General features: G+C 42.4%; 1 protein-coding gene across 1 annotated transcript in view; it reads right to left on the bottom strand.

Moving 5' to 3' along the window:
• syt7b (synaptotagmin VIIb) overlaps positions 1-23,935 on the bottom strand; it is a 100,282-nt gene that overhangs the window by 11,037 nt on the left and 65,310 nt on the right. Inside the window, exons 5-6 of the mRNA XM_084057882.1 lie at positions 18,617-18,964; positions 11,212-11,328 (exon numbers count right to left, since the gene is read on the bottom strand). Coding sequence (XP_083914008.1) covers positions 11,212-11,328; positions 18,617-18,964 — 465 coding nt within the window. The remainder of the gene's footprint in view (positions 1-11,211; positions 11,329-18,616; positions 18,965-23,935) is intronic.

Below are 23,935 nucleotides of genomic sequence, written 5' to 3'. Positions count from 1 at the left end.
TTGTCTATGCAAATCACACACACACACGCACACACACACACACACACACACACACACACACACACACACACACACACACACACACACACACACACACACACACACACACACACACACACACACACACACACACACTCACACTCACAGACACACCGCTCAATATCTCAGCATGACCTATGACCTATAATATCCTGTAACCTTATTCCAGGCCAGAGAGGTTTGCGTCAGGTTGGAGAGAGAAACAACAGCTCCCTTCCAACCCCCAAAATATGCACAACACTCATCGTCTCCTCACACCATTTGCCATCACTCAAATTTGATGACACACTCACTCCAGCATAGCTGCACAAATATGCAAAATAAGGCATATTAACACACACAGATTTGAATTTACTGTACATAAAGATGTGCATACATACATGTGGTGTTCAACATCCATCCACCACCCTTTACTCATCCACATCCACACGCATGTACACACGACGACTTTGACCCGCAATGGTACAGAATTGCTGGACCAGTCACAATGCAGCACTACACAATAAAGACAACTTTAGAGGTAAACTTTAAAAGTATGACAATTTGGTGAGAAATTTGTACTAACCACGGGTCCCTTTATTGCCATGGTGACTACCTAAAACACAAGAGTTACATCATTTATCCTTTAGGGGTTGTAGTAACCATGGCTACTGAAATGTGCACTTCTGCTGAAGGTTGTACTCACTGTCATGATCACGTATTTTACTAGGGGTAGCAGTAACCATGGTAACTGGAGTCTTGAAGAAAAGATGGGTAGTAAAAACCAAGTTGAGCGATTAGTGTCGCTTGCAGAAAATAACTGGTATGTTTTTTAAATACTTTTTCAGCAACTTTTTCCACCACTGTTAGTTATTAGGCTTTAGTACCATGGAGTTAGACATACTAAAATTGGTGAACGACCACAGGGCAAAGGGCCCTGGAGATTTGAACCGCTCCCATCAGGGCTCGTTAATTTCCACCATACCTACTGTACAGTACACCCCCCCCCCCCCACCCCCGCCCAACATGCAAAAATGTCCTCCTGGGCATGTGAGCTCACGCTAGAGAAGGCTGATTCACTATAAATGCCAAACTCTGTAGAAGATAAGTGCATGACAACCTCAAGCCATGCTGTCACACACGAAACAACAAGCAAAGACAGAACTCAACATCAGTATGAATTCTGCACTGCCCCTTTCCTCACTATTCCTCACACGTCTACCAGCAGTCCAGGTATGAGACGGGACAGGGTCTCACTCCTCAGGACATCGAAAGACTATTTCTAATACAAACACTGCACACACTACACACGCAGGCGCACACGCGTAGGCATGCATGCATGCACGCGCGCAGGCAGGCACGCATGTACGAGGTCCAGCAAAAGAGTTAGTGTCCAAGTGTCCTTGAGCAAGACACTGTACCCCTAATTGCTCCCAATGAGCCGGTTGGTGCCTTGCATGGTTCCCTCCGCCATCGGTGTATGAATGTTTGTGTGAATGGGTGAATGTAATGCACAATCTATGTAAAGCACTTTGGATAAAAGTGCTATGTAAATGCACCATTTACCATTTACCATTTAGCACAGGGGTCAGCAACCTTTAATGTCAAAAGAGCCATTTTGGACCAAAACATAAATACAAAATCTGTCTGGAGCCGCAAACATATATGAGTCTTATAATGAAGGCAACACGGGCTATTAAGTGTATATTAGCCTATCAAAATTACTAAATACAAATGCATGTTAATGAGCATTCATTAACTTCTCGCAGCAGATCAAACATACAGGTAATCCAGCAGCATTGGCTGTGAAAGCAAACAACTCTGTCTATGAACTATTCAATTCTCTATTTTCCTCAGTTACTACTTGGAATTTGGAATCACACCGGTTTGTTTACACAAGCCACCTGTCTGGCTCCTCGCCAATAAATGTGTCGCAGGCTATGACGCAAATTTTAGTTGACCGAGATGTTGAAACTTTTTATTTATTCTACACATTTTTACAAATATTGGAAAACGTAAGAATGTATGTTTCATGTTTGGCGTACTACAGCAACATTAAATTAAAATTAAGCTGTGAAGAAAATTAATATAGTTAATTTCCATATATTTTTTGTGAAGGTACAGGGAGCCACTAGGGAGGGGCTAAAGAGCCACATGTGGATCCAGAGCCGCGGGTTGCTGACCCCTGATTTAGCACAACAACCCCAGAGAATTAATCCACACTGTTTAAAACTGAACTCAGACCTCTGACTTTATGACAAGGACTACCACAATCGACCACAACAGCTGTTTACATCACTGTGGAAAACACAAATACATTCTTTCACATTCTATGTCACAGGGTTACAGAGTAAACCACTGTAAAGAATGGCAAATGGTCTGCATTCCTATAGTGGTTAATACCTGACGAAGGCCACATCGGCCGAAAGTTGTTATTTATTGACCGCTCTATTTATTAAATTGTGTTGGGAGCATCAAGACGGTGTGCTGACCTTCTCCTTTTGTTCACTGCATTCCTATAGTGCCTTCATCCAGAGCGTTTTCCATACACCCAGTCACACGCACATTGACACGCTGACGGCAGATGCCTGACAGCAGAGGCAACCATGCAAGGCACCGACGTGCTCATCAGGAGCAGTTACTGTAGGGATTCATTGTCTTACTCAAGGACCACATGGAGGAGCTGGGGATCTCTACGGTCTTAGCATTGATTGAAAACACTCAGATAGGTAAACAAAACAGTTCCGTCTCCTTCTGTCATGAGCTAAGTATAGGTATTCATTGACAGGCGCATGGGTAAGTATACAAACAGATCAACAGGGATCCAGGAACAAGGACAAAAAGCAGAATAGGTCAATGTCTCCATACAGAGACCTACATACACAAGCAGTTCAGGTCGATAAAATGCAGTCTGTAACAGGCTGCTTGAGTGTGCTCCTGTTTTTGCTGTCCGCACAGTAAAATCCTCTGTGTTCATTTACCTCTGAGAAAGTTATTTATTTTATGTAGATGTATAACTTCCATGTGTGAGAAATAGCTTTCTTAACACTGTTTATCTGGAGATGGCACTTACAAATCTACAATGACTTGTTTTCGGATCAGAGTTTCTTTTGCCATGCATAACTAGTTTGAAGACAGCGAAGAGCAAAAACAATATCAAATGCGAAGGATAGGACTGTTCAATTGCCAGAACATTGTCACATTATAGCTGTGATTCTAGTAAAAAATACATTACTGTAAACAAATGTATATTCAGAAACCAGGTTGATGGCAGGGTGTTATTACAGCATAGTTCTGGAGAGACAGGCAGCAAAGTATGACTTCCATTGTTCCATACTCTAGTTCTGTCAAGCTGTAGCCTATCTCGCTGAATCCATGGAGATGATTTTCCTGATAAAAGTAGAAACTAGATCTCTTTGGTGAATATCAGTAATGTTAAGGAGAACTACTGAGCTAACTAGGTCAGAATCGAATCAGATAATAAAATAAACATCCTCCGAATGAATGTTATAGAGGTCTAGTGTTACAATAGATGTGGCGTTAATGTGAACTAAATTATATTATGTTTTAATGATAATAACCTAAAAATGAACTTCAGATAGATAGCTTTATTGATCCCGCGGGGGAAATTCAGGCGCCAGATGTAGGCAAAGATGTACAATAGGTACAAAAGAATAACATCACAATAAAGACACCCTAAAACGAATATGAATAAAGTATGTATACACCATATACTGTACAATCATCCATTGGTGCAGAACAAGACACACCGTCAATAAATATAAAACTATACAGACCTAGGCTATACTATACACGATACAATCATCCTGCCTGATGCATAACGTGAAAAAGAGTAGCAAGGTAAGCCTAGTTATGACATCAGCACAGACCACAGATAAACCTTTGACTAAAGGTGCTGAAAAACCAAATGTCACTAACAGGCCAGGCACTGCCTAATGTATTTCTTGTTCATTAGTCAATGGATCATTCAACAGGGAAAACTATAGAAGCTTAATTGTAGAGTGCTAGCAACTGTTATCCATTTAGTTCTCCACGATTGTGCTCCAATAATAGCACTGTCAGTTAAAGTGGTGCATGCCCCCCTATTTGTCTTGTCCTGTGAATGCAACCATCCAGTGGGAGTAAGTACTTACAGCCAATTGTCAATGTGAGCAACACAGACAAACAGAGATCTTTTAGTCTATAGACAGGAGGAGAGATTAATTGCTCTGCCATGTATCCTAGTTAGTGATGGGAAAGCGTCAATTACACCCATTACAATAAGCCCTTTTCTAAGTACCCAAAGTCGCTTTACATAAAAGAAAAAGAAGGAACCAACTTAATTATGCTGTATAAAATTAAAGTTCAAGTCAATCAAAATCAAGTGACAAAAGCAACTATAATCTTTGATCATCATGTGATGAACAGATTAGAAGTTTGCTCACCTAAATAGGGTTTTCATTTGGTTTGGCACAATCTAACACTTTAGCACCAAGTGTGTGAGCTACAGTAGGCTATCTTTAATTCAAAATGAAAGTTGTTCTAGGAATAAAAAACAAAGGTGATTTATTTTAACCAATTTCAACCACTATTTTTGGCATGTCATTATAGGTGAAAACATAACGATCAAAAGAAATGTTAAAATTGTAAAAAGAAATATAGAAGGCCCCCTGAGTCGGATAGAACCAGTGCAGTGGGCACTTGCAGATCTACAAGCTCACACCACGCTACTTCGCAATACTTTGTGAGCTTGTAGATCGGCTGATTTCATTGTGCGACACCAACATAGGACTAAGTATAAAATAAGTGATTAAATGCATAGACGTTTAAACGAGAGTAGAAAACATATCCCCTCTGGTCAATTCGGTTCCTTTCTGGACCCTGTGCTGATGTGATTGAACAGGCCTGACTTAGGATATGAGTTAAATACCACCAAAAAGTGAATACCACCTATCATATTTTCCTTTCCATTTGGCAAAGACATTGCCAAGAGAGAGAGAGAGAGAAAGAAAGAAAGAGACAGACAGAAAGAAAGACAGAGAGAGACAGAAAGGGACAGAGAGAAAGCACGTGTCTCTATGTAAATTAGCAGTCACGACAATATGAGTTGTGTTGATGAGGGAAGGTGAGCATTCATATATACAGTAGTATATTATAAGGGGCTAGGCACTTGCGTATAGGCCATAGAGTTATAATATATCTAGAGAACGGACGGCCCCGCCCCCACCTATTCATTTTGATGAAGTTGCTCACCCAGCGCATGAAGCACGCGGAAGTACACTCTTACTCTTCTTCCACGTTTGAGCACCAAATTTTGGTGCTCAAATGCGTTTCAAACACGTGCAGCGTTCTTCCAACGTCGCGCAGTAGCCACGGGGCCCTACTAGGCGGGGCTTCTTTCACTCTCCATTAGAAGAGTTGGGAACGGTGGCCGCTGTCGCATTCTAATCCAGCCCGAATACCAATTCTCAGCACCAGCCTCAGTGGCTTGCCTCGTTAATCACTAGACTCCCACTCACAACACTACTTTTTTCAACAACCGCAGATTACTTTTTTTCGACCGCGACGGATAGGGCGCAGTCTCAAGCGAACTTGAGCCACGAGAAGCACCACCGAGTATGCTAAAGCGCGCAAGTTGCCGTGCTGAATGCTGCGATGTTCGCTTGAGCTATATTCAGCCCCGCCCGAGTTAGGTACCGATAGGCACAGAATTGTAAATGACCCCCCCCCCTAGGCAATGCCAGCGCCGAGCATTATTTTCCACCACAGAGTGCTCTCTTCCCCCCCGGCCCCCCGCCCCCCTCTACTGCACGACGTTGGAAGAACGCCCGTCGCGTTTCAAACGGTAGAAGCACGCGCAGTAGCGTTTTAAATGCGGAAGTCTTGCAATCCCAGATTCGACCAACAGGCGACGACGGCAGCTTCACTGTCCTTCCGCGGTTCTGGGGGCTTGGTATGGTATATGTAGGCACATGCTTGTTTGTACGAGCTGCATAATGTGCACGTGTGTCCAGGGAGAAATCTCATTCCCTATCCCTGACACTCAGCGATGATGCTAATGTGTCCATGTGCCTCGCTGAACTGACAGTCATTTACTTTAACAGCGGCGTGCTGCGCTGACATCATCCCATCTCAACCACAGTCAACAGTCACCCCCCCCCCCCTTCACACAAGCCCCCCCAGGGGACACAGGATTAGATGAATAAAGAGATAGCGGGATGGTGGAGAGCATAGGGTGGGGGGTGGGGGTTGGGGGGGACTGACACAAGGGAGAGAGGAAAGTAAAGGAGAAAAGCCTTAATAGATAGTTTCAATAAAACACGGAGGAGAGGCTCAGAGAGATGGGTGATGGATCAATGTAGACGATGCATACGACAGGTAAGAGACAGGAGGAGGAGGAGTGGAAAGCACAAGGTGAGCATCAGGAAAGGGGTGGTGGGGGGGTTGAGGGAGTACAGTGAAGCGTGGATTGATGAGCCGGTAGTTTTTCCACAGAGCAAACGCAGCCGTACGACAAAAGTATAAATTGGGCCTAAGAGCAGGGCCTGGCCTCGGGTAGCGTGTATCCATAAACATATACATGTAGGGGGCTGACTGATCACACACTGCCCCAGGAGACTGTGCAACACAATATAGGGTTTCTGCCTATGATGGATGACGCCTGGGGGTTCAGTGTCAGCACACTTGCACCTCCCACCGATGGGGGACAAATCACTCAGCTGCCTCTCCGTCACGACACGCAACCTTAATACAACTAATGGAGTCATCTACAATACTTGTCTAGGTTTGTGGTTTTTGAGCACACTTCTCCGGCCTTGTTCACTGATTAATTCATATCCACTGGGAGTTCCCCACAACGAACTGGTTTGAAATCTGTCAAAGGCTCTCTTTCTTGGTCTGCCACTCTGTTGCTGCATAAAGAAGGCTACGAACAAAGTCGTAGAAAAGTCATATACGCTTTTAGTAATAAAGACAATAGTGATTTTTTTTTTGAATTTTCACCACTGGTTGTGTTCAATCTCTCCCCCCTCACATTTCTTCGACGGGTTCTCTCTTTAATCAGCTCTCCCGTTCTCAGCCACTAGCCTTGGCCAGGGAAATGGTCAATGAGCTCCAGACATAGATCTGACAGTTCTTAAAAAAAATGCCTCCTTTGTGCTGACCTACATCACTGTTCTTTTCCAATCATCTCTCCTCTTGTGCCACTGCCTGCTCCAGTGGCCACCTTGGGGACCAGTTGCCAGCCTGGAGAGTCATTAGGAGGCTCCAGTTATTGTGATCGCAAGCCCAGACACTCACTTTAAGGTTTGTGCTGTGCTCACTGATAGAGGGTGGCAGACACTTCCTGCTTTATTTAGACCGTTCAGTGTTGTGTGCTGTTGCAGCTCAGTGGGTAGAGTCTAAAACTAATACGGTCAAGAATCGTAGCGACCCATACCAAAATGTATGCATTTGAGATATTACAAGGCACATCTGAGTCTCTGCATCTGAGCACTTTGTAAGGCTTTACTCTGTCATGCAGTAAAGGTTCTCTGAGTTAGTCATGATTGTGATAGCCTCAGAGGAGCTTATGTCGTTGATGACCACGGGCAGGTGATAAAGTCCAGTCAATTGCATGATTACTGTCTAATGAAATGCCTCAAAACCGTTGGTACAGTAACTTAAATAGCTCTTGTGACCTCAATCTAAACAGCTTGGAAGAGCATTCACATGAGACACAGATATAAGAACGCTTTCTCTGACAGATCAGCTGTGGGTGGGGGGTACATCTGCCTTGATCTGACTTGACGTAATTACCAATAGCAATTCCAAAACCTCTAATTCAAATTAGGGTCGTATGGGATCTTATTTCTAGGAAGATGATGTAGCAAGAGTCAAAAGAGAAGACTGCATTTGTACAGCGTTAAATACTATTATATTAAATGTGATAGTAGTTAGCACTATCCTCTATCTTTCACTGACACACGCTTTTCACACATTCCAATAATATACTGTATAATTGTTCAACGTTTTTTTTTTTTGCGCTACGTGGATTTTGAGAGCAGACAGACAGAGCTCTTCTTTATGCTGCCAGTAACTGAACAACAGGAGATAAGTAACAGATTGTTTCACTGCAGTAAGATCCTCATGCAGCCTGTGATGAACAGGTTTTTATATCTAGGTGATAGACGACGCTGTCTTATTGTTAACATGTCACACTCCCTCTCAAAGAATGTCCAAGGCTTAGTATACACCTTCATCTTTTATTATTTCCTCAGATAAACGGATAGAAATATCTTGGTAAAATATTTATAATCCATGAAAAATACCAACATAACCTACAAGACAAAATAATAATACTGATATCTATTCTTATATCAACTTTCATTGGATGTGGTGATACTTATCTAGATTATGTGAATGAATATTTTTTAATGTTCCAATTACTTGTGGGAACAATTCAGTTGGCCCAGCATGGAGGAATTGGCATATAGTATGTTTGCTTTTAGATGATGGACTGTTTGAACAAATGCATGTGATCTACTGCAGAGTGTACACAATCTTTCATTCTATGCCATAGCTCTTTTTTTCTTTCTTTTTTTTTACATACAGCGATACAATGATACAGCAACAGAAATTTGAATAGCTATGGTATGGGAAGATTTTTCTCTGGCAGATTGAGAGTGATGGTGTGGCACTTCTCTCAGTGTCTGAAAGTATCTGTCTTTTAGATATTGTCACCATCAGGCAGAAACTTGTATCTCCATATCTAATATTTGTTTGTTTTTTCATGAATGAATCCCATTTTATACTTGTGTGACAAAAAGTAGTGTGTTGGGTAAAAGTAGTGAAAGGAGCTGCTATACAACCTCACAACGTGTCGCATCGTGACATGTTGTGAGCTTATAGAGCTGCTCTTTATATAGCCTACCTACATATATGTGTGTGTGTGTGTGTGTGTGTGTGTGTGTGTGTGTGTGTGTGTGTGTGTGTGTGTGTGTGTGTGTGTGTGTGTGTGTGTGTGTGTGTGTGTGTGTGTGTGTGTGTCTCCATCAAACAGACTACTTCAGACTACAACAGACAACAACAGACTGGCAGTCTGTTGGCAAAAGTTGGCATTTAGTTCAGCACAAACTGTCGGCCGATGCGCACATTGTTGTGCTAATGCCTTAGAGTTGGCAGTCTGCAAGATCTTGCCAGTGTTGCCAGGTCTGCAGGCTTATTATAAGCGACTTTGGGCTTGATTTCCTGTAAAGTCGCATGTAAATATTCATAGTTGCAGGTTGCTTTTGTTTGGGCTTGTTTCTGAAGTGTAGTTGCTTATTTGGGCTTGCTTTCAAGATTCTTTTTGAAAATAGCTGCTTTAATAGGGCTCAAGTGGTTGCTTCTTTTGGGCTTGTTTTCATAGACCTGGTCGCTTGTTTCACTCTCGGAATCTGGCAACACTGGAGCCAGCTCGGACTACAGCTCGGACCAAACCTTTACCCTCCTCTCTCCCCCCTCTTCACTACCCCACGGCTATCGACTGCTCTACCGGTTGGCCCAACGACTGAACCTATCTGTCCGTTTTATAAATATGTAACTTGTGAAAAGTATTAACAAGAGCTTGTGACTAAATAATAACTACATTGGATCCATTGGAACACAGATCCTTTTTTCTATTTCCTGAAAAGTAACGGTTTTGGACATACACACAGTACAAGGTTTCCGCCCCAACAGCAAAGATATATCCTTGGAGGGATTATCGGCCCATCATTCTCAGTCTACTGGGCTCTATCAAAAAGGTTGGGGGGGGCGTGGGGGCGTGGTGGCAAGCAGCTGGGCACACCTCAGGGACCTTGGCTGGTGTAACCAGAGAGACAGAGCGATGGACAGAGATGATGATTGAGAGTTGTTATTAGCTGTGGAAGGACGCTAGACATCTTGGCCATGCGACCCCTGAGGGCAGTAGCTGGCACTGGCAGTCTGTGATTAAAGCAAGGCTTTTGACAGGCCTCCAGGCAGGGAGAGAAGGAGTGGATTATGGGGGGAATGGGGGCGGAGCGGCGAGGGGAAGCCTCACACTCACTACAGCCCAAAGTGCACTGTGTGCATTTCAGGGCTGTACAGGCCATCGCCGTAGCATATAACAATTCATCTCACCTCTTCCTCTCTGACTGATTTTGCATTCGTTGCACGTGAAAAGTTATCACAAACACATTTAATTTGGAAAAATCAGTTCAGACAATCTTAAAACCAACAGCCCTTTACTAACAGTTTTGGGGAATTTAAGTTCAGTCCGCTTTCCTGGCGGAGCAGTCAATTCCAATCAAGATTCATGCAGTCAGGTTTAGTGCAATTACAGAGGCCAAAAAAAGCCTACGGTATAGCTCTGCAAAAATAGCCTTATTTACGCTCATAACTCATTGCATCACGGCACATTGTGAGCTTATAGATCGGCTATTTTCAGCAAGTGAAACCGCCATACGATGAAATATAAAATACACATTATTTGCTGCGATTGTTGTTTTCCTCCAGCAATGAATTGTTGTAGCTGACAGTTGTTGTTGGATCACTGGCAGATAAGGAGTTGGTGTATTTTTAGGGCTTTTAATGCGAGGAACCGTTCCCCTGAATAATGAGCATCCTCCTACCACTGTGCCCTCTACATTCAACTCACAGATCAAACCCCTTTTGAGCTGGTGAGGAAGAGTGGGAGCCAGGCAGACTAACAAAGGTGTGGATGGATGACATGAACAAGAATGAGGGGGCATGAAGGGTAGAGGTGGACAAACAGAGGGAACAGAAGGAAAGGGAACAGAAAACGAGGATAATTAGGAGAGGTAAACACAAGCATGAGAAATAAAGCCACTCCCATTGGAAAGATGGAAGCATTACACAATAAAAGAATGGTGGGGGCATGGAAGTGAAAAAAAAACAAACGAGAATGACGTCATCAAGACCTACTTAGAGTAGAGAAAATGTCTTCTTTTTGAAGATAGTTTCTGAAGATAGTAAAATGTTTAGGAAAAAGGCATTTCTTTGTAAGATTAAACTAAATAAATAGGCAGTAGTCATTTTAGGTAGTAGACATCATACACTGTAGATCATTGCCGAGATGGTACAAAGGTTTACTTATTGTGCCTTTTCTCTTCTATATACGAAACTGTAATAGCAACAGATTTTCACCTATTCATTGCACTCCCCCCCCCCTCTCTCTCTCTCATCCAGTACCTCTTTTCTGGTGAATTTTCCTGGCATGCTGGTGCTTCCTGGAGATCTGGGAGGTTGGCAAAGTCATCCTGTTCAGCCAGCCCAATTGCTAGAGACAAAACAACCATCTTCCCCTCACTGGGCACACAGACACACAAGACATACGGATATAGGCAAACAGACACCGACATACAGACAGATATACAAACAAACAAACAAACAAACAAACAAACAGACACACACACACACACACACACACACCCACACACACAGACCATACCACACACACATGCGGCGCAAGTACACAAAGAGAGTAGGGAGAAGTTGCATTATTTAATAGCACAATCCATTCCAGTGCATCTCAACCAGTGGAACAAGGCACACCACTGTGCTGTGGAATGAGCTCAGGTGTGCTTTGGGATTTTGCTATCATCAAGGAAATCCATGCCAAACACAATTACTATTGACTTACAGCAATTACATCTTGCTCCATCTCAATACATTTTGGGTCAAATCCAGCAGCGCATGTGTTGCTTGGCCTTTCGTATGATCATACAAGCCTTGTCATGCATCATACAAGCAATCAATAATTGTGTGCCTTGGAAATTTGTTGCTTTACCAAAGTGTGCCTCAGCACCAATAAGGTTGAGAACCACTGATCCATTCACAGTTCTATCGTCCTCTGTTTTCTGTTTCATAGACACAGAAAGGTGTAAAGGGAGTGAAAAGAGAAAATACAATTGAAATAAACTGAAAACAACAACAACAACAACAACAAACAACAACAGAACAGGAAATATATGTGAATAAAAGCAAAGCAAATTCAGGAATATTGAAGGTGCATAAACAAAAACAAAGAAGCACATCCAATTGATTTGTAATTATTGTTCTCCATCCTGAAGTAATTTAAATCAAGGTTTACTGAAGTATGCTGCAATGTGAATTCTACAGGCTGTGACAACAATGACCTTAACGAATACGCATTTTCACGCCACCGTTCTTAATGTGAATTCACACAATAACTACACATGCAATGCAATGCACGCTCTCACAACACATTCCTTGGGACCTGAGCTCTGTCCTCATTATTCTAACAAGCTGGAAAGCAGTACAACGGTAAAGTGAGTCACAGTGGAGTTTCATTCTCACAGTTTCTCTATCATCCTACTGTAGCTTTTACCTCACGAAAGCCTATTTAATACATCGTAAAACAGTGTCGCTGGCTGGAAATAGCCGATCTACAAGCTCACAATGTTGTTGTGAGCAACACTGTCGTACGATGAAGTATAAATTAAGCGATAGCCTTAATATATTCGCACTGATCCCATGTCTAACATACATTTACCATCTCTTTATTTCCTTTCACCTCCTTATTTGTCATCGTTGTCACGTGGGTCTCTTTCAAATACACATGTTGGTATTGTCAGCGAACCGCGGTTAAAAAGTAACCTTAAGTTCTCTTTTAAATACTTGTTTCAGTGTCTCACACTATGGTGTGAACCTCACTCATATTATCAGGGACTGGCACTTGGCTGGTGTAACCTCTCAAAACCTCTCAAATAAAATCAGTGTCCCACTACGGTGAGATTTGTGTATGCCTTTTGCACCAATAATTTTGCCCCCCAGGGCTGTGATTGACAGCTTTCCACTCGCGGAGCTCTTTCTGAACAGCTGGACTGATGTGCTACGGCAGTTTACACTGCAGATCTGACTATTTAGGGACTGTTCGATATTTATACTGAGGGGTCGATATTTATATTGAGGTGTTGCTGGAGGAACTTAAAGTGATCTAACATAAAAAGACATGACCCTCCCTCTGACAGAAATAACATTTCATTGGCCCTCCCAAAGTGATAAAAAAAAGATTGATTTCCCCACCCAATTTCTTTGTATTTTAAAATGTAAAATTTTAAAGTATGTTGATAATCACACTGTGCTCCACACTGATTATAAACGTAGATATTTGTACAAGCCAGCTGTCTGCTTACCCACTAGCGGCGGTGGTGGAATGGTTCAAATACTGTAGATGCCTTTTGAATGGGACAACCAGGCTCGCTTCCTATCCCCGGTTTAACAGTTGTCTGTTTGAGTTTTTTGTGACCAGTGGTTAAACAAATTGTGTCCCTTTGAGAGTTGACCAGATCGGAGGCTGGTCAATAGGTTATTTCATTGAATTAAATAACCTATAGAATATTGATTAATTATCAACCTGCAGTGACAAGCCAACAGTGCAGCCTAAAGAAAACAAATTAGGCCATCATACAGTATGCAATTATGTATGGCCTGAGGAATCTGGTCTGACTTGTTAATCATTGTGGAACAGGGCTAGTCACATTACGCGTGACCATTACGCACAGCTGTGCATATTTATAGCGTCCAATTAATCACATGTACATCATCCTGAGTGGCTTCAAATGATCATGAATCAGAATCTCCAGTTAATGTAGCCTACTACCTGTCATGTAATTCTATGAGCTACACACTACAAAAGAGGATCTGTCTCCGGGTAAGGGCTGGGATAGTTGCATCTCTGACACATAATGCCTGTTGAAGTGTTTTGTAACGATTTTGCTTAATTGTCTCATTGAGAGGGGTTAAAACAGCAGACCGGCTTGTTTGTCAACCAACAATATTGTACATATTATATTGTATAGCCTACTGTTTCGATCTATTTCTAATACAAAGTTACTAATAAATCTGACCATACATGCTGGGTCGGCATACCAATGACTACGATAGGGGTGTGGTTCCCAATGATGGAGTGTGTGGTTACTGTTGGTGCAAAAGGCCTACACACTGGTGAGATACCTCACTCATATTATAAGAGAACAGGGATTATGAAAGAAACCTTACGATCTCTTTCAAATACTCCTTTCAGTCTGGTGAGACACCTCATGCATATTATCAGAAAACCGAGGTTTCGAAAGTAACCTTAATTGTCTCACATGTTCACCATCCCGTATTAGCCTGAGGTTTTGCATTACCTGATCATCTTTGGCTGTGCGTGTTAACAGAGATTTATCCATTATATCACCCATTATGGAACGGAAATTATTTCTATCACAGCACAAAGCTGTACTTCATCCGAATATTAAAATTGATTAGCGTATCAGATGGTTTTCCTCTAACACTTTAGCTTTTCCTAAATCTTCCTCTGACCCATATACATCTTTCATCTTCACTCCATTGATTTTCTATCTCTTCACACTTATTATCCCTTTCCCAGCTTGTATGCTCTCACGCTCTCTCTCTCTCTGTCACGCTTTCTCTGTTTCTTCCTCACTCTTTCTCGCCCCTTACAAAGGATAGTCTGAAGGTTCTTTACTGGTGACACAAGGAATTTGGTAACATTTGAGAGACAACGGCCCACCAGAGATACATTAACAGCACCCGCTTGAGTTTCATTGATTGGGTCGAACATAGCATGGATGACCTAAAACGAGGGTGTACTTCAGCTGGGGGGGGGGGGGGGGGGTAATCATTACCACCTACACTAGTCACATCGATTAGAAATGTAATTGGGGGTGGTGGAGTGACCACACAGTGTGACAGGCCTGGAGACATGTGGTCGCTAAGGTGGATAATGGAATCTGTTTGGCTGCTCACACGCCACTGATCCCAAATATATAAAATGTCTCTCTCTCTCTCTCTCTCTCTCTCTCTCCAATTTGTGTTTGCTGTCAGGTGTTTGGTCTAGAGAGATTCATGAGCACAGGGACAATGGACGAGGGCATATACCGCTCCATGCTCTACATACAGAATCTGCTCTGCGTTTATTGAGCCATGATTCACCGAGTAGGGAGGTCACTGGCCTAATGGTGCAGAGACACTCGAGTCTGGTCTATGAGTATAGGGGTTAGGGGGTGTATGCAAGGTTCGATTTGCAGGCAGCGATAGGGGGGAAATCTGTGACTCTGCTTTTGATATCCCCCTGTGGTCATTCATTTTTATCTCTGGTGGGGATATGTTTTACGCCTGCATCTGGTCAGACCGAATTAAATACATGCATTTCCTTGTGGTTGATGGTGATATGTTTAATAATTATGTTTGATAATATCCCAATGTAACAATATGATAAACAATAAACAAATGATACCCGCACACTGCCCAAGTTGCACGGTACAGGAGCACAACTTTATTTAAGGGAGCGAAGCAACAACCTTCCTCGTGCCTGAGGAAGGTCGTCTGTGACCGAAAACGTTGCTTTGCTTCTTTATATAAAGTTGTGCTCCAGTACTGTGCAGGTTGGGCAGTGTGTGGGTATAATTTTTTATTGTTGATGTTCACTGTATATTCGCACCTGTCAAAGACTTTTATCTAGGTGTGTGAAAGTTTTTTTTTTTAACCGTAACAATTTAATAAAAATAATTATGTTGACGGCATTAACCCTTGAGGAATTTTAGTCACATTTGTAAAAAATATGTCAAGATTTAAAATTTGTAAATGTTTAATTAAAAAATAGCAGACGTATAAGCTCACAAAGTAGCGATGTGACACATTGTAAGCTTAAAGATTGGCAAGTTTAGCTATTTGTACAAAGAAGTATAGGGCTTAAGTGGTTAAGAAAATGTCCACCCCTCTGTTTTTCGTACAAACCAAACCCTGTGTGTGTGTATGTGCGTGTATGTGCGTGTGTGTGTGTGTGTGTGTGTGTGTGTGTGTGTGTGTGTGTGTGTGTGTGTGTGTGTGTGTGTTTGTAGGTGTATGTCTGTATGCTTGTGTGTAGTAGGCTGTGAGAGATGTGGGGAAGATAACCTCCAGGCTTTCCTGTGGAGCACATCATCTATAATCTATCATTCCACACACGCAGTAGAAGCAAGCTGTCAGTGCTCTATAGGGTTGCACCAGTCATCTGTGAATCCATTCGTAAATCCATCACAGTCCATATTAAGATCTTAGTAAGTACGAGTTATTTTTTACCATTTTTAAGTACGAGTTAGTTGTTTTAAATCTAGTGATTTATAAATGACTCAAACATAATGATAACACTTTACAGTAAGGGTACATGAAATAGCATGAATTCATGCATGACAATGCAATGCTTCATGCATTATGAATTATGAATAACCAGGAATTTACATGAGTACACAGTGTCATGTATGTCTTCATGCAGGAACTACAAATTAATTAAAGCATTCATTAAAGGGGCTACACCATGAATTAAAAAAAATATATATTATATATAAATATTGCCCCCTAATACGTTTTAAACAGGTTGGAAGCCTAAGAAACATCCAGATATTTTTTCTCACAATCTGACTGTCTGTCATTCCAAGCTTTTTCAGCTGCAATACCAAAACGTCCTATTGGGCAGGGGGGAGCTACTGAGCAATTCTGTCTGGCCATCATCAATGCAAAATCAGGGCAAGTGACATCACTTGCCCTGCCATTCTGAAATGGCCTGTTCAGACACGCCCATTCAGGAAATCCATGAAATGAGCATGAATGACTGAATGTTAAAAAAAAAAAAAAAATTTGGGCACAAGAGACACTGGGGAGCCCAAAAAATACTAAAAACCTAAAAAAAAAAGAAATTCATGGTGTAGCCCCTTTAAGATAATTTTATCATCAGGAATGATGACTTAATTAATTAATCGTGCATGATCAATGACGATTTCTTATTAGTAGTTCACAGCTAAATGGACTACAGAACCAAAGCTAACCAACCCAGCACAGAACACATACAGTGTGTCACTGTCGGGGCGGAACGCTTCTATGTCAAAAACCATAACCTTTCAGGAAATTGAAAAAGGACCTGTGTTCCAATGGATCCACTGTAGTTATTATTAAGTCAGGAGTTGTTGTTAATATGTTTCATTTGCGTAAATATTTATAAAACCTACAGACTTAACCACTTTCACGCTGGCATCCCTATTTTGGGCATGTCATTATAGAAAAGTTAAATTAGAAAAAAGACAAAAAAGACAAATTATCAACATTTTCCATTTTTTTCAAAAATGGTGTCTCTACAAGCTCACAACGCATTGCGATAAAATGAAATATGGAGATAAAAGGTTAGATTTTTTATTTGATTTGATGTATTAGCTAAAATTCAGTACAAACTACAAGAAATACAATTAAAATGAAGAAAGTGCCAGGAAGAGGCAAGAAACCCAAAGGGCATATTATACCCGGGGCTTCTACACCGTAAGTCTAAATAGAAAAACAAAATAAATTGTCAGGTTTCTGCCTGACAGCGACAATAAGAAGTGTTTATCATTATTGATTAAGAATTACTGGAAGGAAAGGGGCAGAGATTATGTTTTTGCCCCTATCAGAGTGTGTGTGTGTGTGTGTGTGTGTGTGTGTGTGTGTGTGTGTGTGTGTGTGTGTGTGTGTGTGTGTGTGTGTGTGTGTGTGTGTGTGTGTGTGTGCATCTGTGTGTGTGTGTGTGTGTGTGTGTGTGTGTGTGTGTGTGTGTGTGTGTGTGTGTGTGTGTGTGTGTGTGTGTGTGTGTGTGTGTGTGTGTCTGCCTGTGTGCAGCTATCTGCTGGACCGATGGGCATCAAACTTTTCATGCACCAATCACTCTTCAACTGTAAGTCGTACAATAAAAAAAAAGAAAAAAACATTACGCAACTCGCCATATACTGTTAGGCCATACCCATTTCCACATAACTATTTTTTCAGCAATAATTTGATGATGTACTTTAGTACCTTAGTAAATGCTTTTTTAAAAAGGGTATTATTATTATTAGCGACAGTGAGAGAGAGACAGGACAGGTGGACAGAGAGCAGGGGAATGACAGACACACAGGACATTTTGTGCTCATGTGGTATGCCTCCTAACCATTCGGCCACCGGGTCATCCTGTAATTTACTATAGCTAATGCTTTAATAAATGTGTTGTTCATGCATGATTGAGGACATGAATGAAGCAGTGAATTTGTGTAAATTCTTGATTATTCATGAGGTAATAATGCATGAAATAATGCATTGTCATACATTAATTCATGCATACATTTATGTTATTTAATGTTCCCTTAACATAAAGTGTTGGTGTTTATTGGTGAAGACCGTATGTGTTATCCAGCACGAAGAGGATTAAGTCAAGTAAGTAACATAAAGTGTTACCAACATAAAGAATAATGGGGCCTGAACACCTAACAGTTCTTGCATGATGATACTTAACTTGTAAACTAAACTTGTTTATATACGCAATCATTTTATTGTCCAACTATGCCTGTATGTCTGTGGGGCATGTGCACTGACTGACAAAGGACAAAATAAGGCACATATAAACAATTCACTTGAAAACTTGAAATTAAGGTAAAGAAGACATTTGTTCTTAAATGACGCACAATGTTCCACTGATAATAAGTGAAAAGTGAAATATGGATTGATGCATACACCATCTCATTGAATCTATTGCAAAGTAAAATAGCACAGAGTAAAATTGCAGAAGATAATACATCGTGACACTCACAGGAAAGACTTGACATCCAGACCTCTGTGACGGATCTGTCCCATCACGTGGTCCCAGCTGCCTGGGTTTGACCTGGATCGGCCTGCCCCAGCCCCTCTGTACCGCGAAGCTCCTGCCGGACTCCCCCGGACCCCCCGTGGGCCCCCTCGATGGCCCCCGCCACCTGGGCCCGTGTGCAGTTGGCCCAGGCTCTGGGAGGTGGCCGGGGGGTCGTTGGGACCCGGCGGGGGCTGGTGGGTGAGGGGCTGTTGGAGACTCTGCTGCCGCACCAAGGGCCGAGGGCGCGCCACGGCTGAGGATGGAATGTGCTCCAGAGTGGAGGCAGAGGACAGGGAAGGGTCCCCAAAACTGACAGGACATAGTGGAGCACCAGGGGAAAAGAGGTGGCAACGACGGGGGACACGACAGGGTTAAAGATGGAGAATGAGATATGGAATGTAAGGGGTGGGGGGGGGGGGTAGTGTTGAAAGGAAATGTGGATGGACAGGAGGAGGATGGATAAAATAGTGACACAGAAGTGATACAGAAGGGTCATGCAGTGAGGATCAGAGGTAGAGAAGATAAAGAAAGTACCAGCAACACAGACGATCAGGTGAAGAAGAGGAGATGATAGAGAGAGAGAGACAGAGAGAGGAAGAGGGAGAGAGAAACACAGAGACAGTAAGACAAACATAGAGAGAGAGAAAAAGAGAGAGAGAGAGAGAGAGAGAGAGAGAGAGAGAGAGAGAGAGAGAGAGAGAGAGAGGGGGGAAAAGAGCAACAGACAAGTGTCCATCAGCCATAGAGCCAAAAGAAGCAAAGTAGCTGTACAGTAACAGTATGGCAGCGTGCCAATGGGGCTGGCATACAATAGGCAAACAGTATTACTATAATATATAAGTTTTGGTGCTGGAGATTGACCTCCTCCTTGAGCAGAATGAACTTCAAACTGGAACTGGAAGTGCCAGTCGCTGTCCTCTGGAGCACTAAAGTGTTTCTCTACACACTATCTTTCTTTCCAATCTGCCTCGACCTCTTGCTACCTCCCTCCTATATCTATCCCATCGCACATTTCCCTTCCATCAATCTCTCCGCTGTCTGCTTCCACTCGGCCGTGCTTCTAACTCTATGTGCTCCTGATCTCAACTCGTCTCCATCTCATCTGCCCATTAATCTTTTCCTCACCCTTCGGTTCAGCCCTCCCATCAATCTATCTCTGCACCACACCTCCAAACCACCGCCCCTCAAACCCTGCTCTGTAATCGCCCCGTTGTCCGCTCTTACAATCGTTTAATAGTGCTTCTCTCCCTATCCTCACCTCAATCTCTGCCCCGCCTGATTACTGTAAGCTGGTGCTAAACAGCTCTGTCTGAAGCTAATGCTGCGCGGGAGGATTTACTGCCTGCTCGTGTAGTGGCAGTGGATGTATGGGACGTAGGCTGTGGTGGCCAGACCCTTCAGTGAGAGCTTGGCTGCAATTCTACTGGAGAACAAGTCCCTGAAGTACACAAGGCAAGTGATCAAATAAATACAGTGCCGTACACACAGACACACACACGTACGGGCACGTGCACACGCACATACACGCACATACACGTACGCACGCACGCACATACACGCACATACACGCACATCCACGTACGCACGCACACACACACACACACACACACACGCACACATACACGCACACGCACACACCCACACACGCTACGCACCGGTGCGTGCACCATTTGGTGTTTTATTTGGTGACGTTTTGATGAGAATGTGTCTGTACAATATAACCACTTGTAATGAAACCGTGCATAATATGAAAGGGAGTCGATGCGAATCTGATGAGCAACATTCTGTTAATGTGTTTCTGTTAGGTGCAAGTGTTATGAGCATGATGTCAAAACAAATTCTTGGTATTATGTAGCTTGCAGTTTGACTTTTGTGTTTCACAAGGTCCTACTCTTCACCCCGCATTTAACTTCTATGACAAGGATAATGGATGAAGATGTCCTTGAAGAGTAATGAACATAGTGGATGACCGTACAGTAGCCTACACTATACTCACTGTTACCTTTTAGTCCAACAAACATTTTTATCATAACTGACATCATGATAAATTGATAAATCTGGTTGGATTCACCATGGCTCTTGGCCAGACATCTGGGAATCCAGTCCCTGTGCTAATACATTTTGCCAGTCTGCTCAGTGTCATAAATTTGGCTTAGGGCTTTTTACTGCTCATTCTGAAATATCCACAACTCTGTCAAACAGTGTGCCCAGGCATTGCTCATTGCTTTCCTTGAGCTATATTTTAAATAAATACTAGATGTACCAGGGGCTGCTATGCTGCAGAATCCAGAGTGTTTTGTTGTGTACATCCTAGTGTGTGCTGTGCCTTTCAGAAGCAATATTATCTGCTGCATCCCATGACCGACTAATGGGTAGATTTTTACATTTCTGCTACCTTGAAAGTCAATTAGGCTGACTAAATACTAGAGTGATTTGTAATTAAAGGCCCATGAGGAGCAGAAAAACAATAAGACAGAGGCAGAATGAGAAACGGATACCAACAGCGTATGTGTGTGTGAGAGAGGGAGAGAGAGAGAGAGAGAGAGATAGAGAGAGAGACACACACACACACACACAGAGAGAGAGAGAGACAGAGAGAGGGGCAGAGCGAAGAGAGTGAGAAATAGAAACCTAAAATAGAAACCAATTCCAAGGGAAATGGAAATTGAGGTAGATCTGAAAGGGGGAGGAAAGCAGAGGAGTGAAAGGAGTGAAGTGTGAGAACTGATAAGTAATTCAGATGAAGCCCAAATTCTCAGATTGTGTTGTGAGAGCCGTTTAAAATGAAGAGCGTGTCTGACTCACTGAGAAGTGTGTACATTTTGGTTCAACATATACATTTACACTTTGACACTTTATTATGGTGTTTATAATGGTTATTATTACTATGGTTTATATAACAGATTCTTAAAAAAGAATTGGCCCGATATTCATACAATGTAGGGTTAGCTACCTCACCTCATGGCGGCATATGATGCTAATGTCCTAAGCATCACGTGCATACCTGCTAATACACTATTTGTATGTATATATCTTGATTATTTAATCTGTTTCTATCCTGTGTTCCCTTTTTTTCTTATCTCTCCTGCTTTACCTCTGTCTTCTCTTTTCTCACAAAAACAACTAAATGATGGAGCGCACACAAAAACGTCTTTATCGTCTTCTTTAAACAGCTGACATTACACCTGTGATGTGACAATAAAGCTGATTCTTGGGTAAGTTCCTGGGCACAGTGTTTTCCCAAATATTTTAATCACTAAAGGTATGTCATTAATCCATATGTTACTGAATGTATGTTTCACCAAAATAAAGTATTGTTTTTTTGTTTGCCTTTGTAAAAATAAAAATAACAGCTATATCATCATATTAGCATCTTAAAAATAATCATCAAATATACTGTATTGCCTCGATGGAACAAGGAATCTATTTCCAACTAAATATGTTTGCTGTTCTCTTCTCTCACACTAGTATCAGAACTCTCACAACTGATTACTGTCTGTATACTTAGTGAACGTGGGCACTAGTTTAGAGCAGTGATACACCCTATGAATAGAATTGGCTTGTAGATTGTTTTGAATTCTATAATGTCAGCTAGAAAGGTGGAGAATGGAGGTGTTTGTTTATGAATGACGTTCTCTTTAGTCAGAGCCTTAAACCATGAAAAACATGTTTATGCATCAAAGAGAGCAAGTACATGCTCCAAAATGCATTGGTTCTCCTTCGAGCAATCCTTAAAAAGTCTGCTTCTCCACGTAATCACCCCTTCTTTCCTTTAATTGCAGAGCAGTGGGGCTCTGCTCTGCTCTGCCCCACTGACACGGTACATGCACATCATTGCAATCAAGGTGCCCTTGCAAACTGACTTTTCCCCTCTGTGTCTGCGCCATGCCACTGTTGTGCACAATGCTACTCAACATGCATGTCCTCATGCCCATCACTGTCACTCATCTGCATAAAACTCACTTGCTAGACCGCAGACCTCCGGCATGCATGTGGCTCTGGATCGTCTGCCACCGCCCAGCTTTGAGGCCCCCAGTCACCATGCTTCGCAGGCTGTCACTGCGACTGGGCCCTGCCCCAGACTCAGAGCCAACCCCACCCCTACCCTCAATGGCCCCGGGGGAGGCTCCAGCACCTCCCTGCCAACCCTTATTCACAGCCCCACTGAGAGGGAGACGCGGGAGGGATCACAGACAGAAAAACACAGACCAACGACGGAGAGAGAAGGAGAGACAAAGGACGGAGAGACAGACGGACAAAGAAAGAGTTGGGAGAGCAAAAGAATTATTAGTGATGTTAGTCAAACCAGTAAGTTAAGCATTTTGCAGAGATAGAAGGATGAAAGTGGGGGAACTTAATCCAACCACAAGGGTCCAGTATACATTGCAGAAAGTGAAACGGCAGCCAGACAGACAGCTAGCATTTCAACCAGTCAGTCACCAACTTGTGAATGGCATAGGTTAGCAGTGAAGGTACTGTATGACCTAAGATTAACTGTGTAACCCTGTCACTAAACTGAGAACAGATTTGTCTTCTTAACTTTGGATATCAGACACACAGTTTACAGCTTTCAAAGTAATAGCAGTAGCACTCTTCTAAACTCTATCATATTCACAGTTTACAATGAGTACAATAAACCTAAGACACCATCGATGGTTGATTTACAATTGAAGCTAACCCAAATATATTAAATAATAAAATGATAAGAGACTGTACTGTATTCTTACTTATGCTGCAAGGAATAATATTTTTTATTGCAGTGGATTAATGAAAAAAGCACCAACTGCAAAAGCAATATTTGATTTAGTGCCACTAGCATATCTTACATTGGTTGTTATTGGAAATTATTAATTTTATTATTGTTGTTTGTTTGTGTGTGTGTGGAGCCAATCTTAGAAAAGCGATGGTCAGAGTAGGCAAAGGAAGTCACTCCACACCACATTTTTCAAATACCAGCCCAGTTTACGTTTTGGCCTATAACTGGTGTCACACAAGTTTCTACTGGGGAACGATGCAAGGTGGGAATGCATACCCCCATTCAATTGTACCCGTTGTCAGAGTACCCGTTGTACCTGTCTGTCTGTGTCCCTTTTATGCCCATACTGTATACTGTATGGAGATCTCTGTATCTGTCTGTCTGTCTGTGTCAATTGTATGCCCATATATGGTGATCTCTGTATCTGTCTGTCTCTCTTTTATGCCAATATGTGGAGTTCCATGTCAGCCATGCCCAAATAGGGAGTCCAGGGCAGTCTATGATGTTGATGATCAGGGTTCAGG

The sequence above is a fragment of the Gymnoscopelus microlampas genome, assembly GCF_963454915.1.
Source record: "Gymnoscopelus microlampas genome assembly, chromosome: 1".
Classification (NCBI taxonomy): Eukaryota; Metazoa; Chordata; class Actinopteri; order Myctophiformes; family Myctophidae; genus Gymnoscopelus; species Gymnoscopelus microlampas.
The sequence above is the reverse complement of the archived record's forward strand: the minus strand, read 5'-3'. Positions and strand labels throughout refer to the sequence as shown.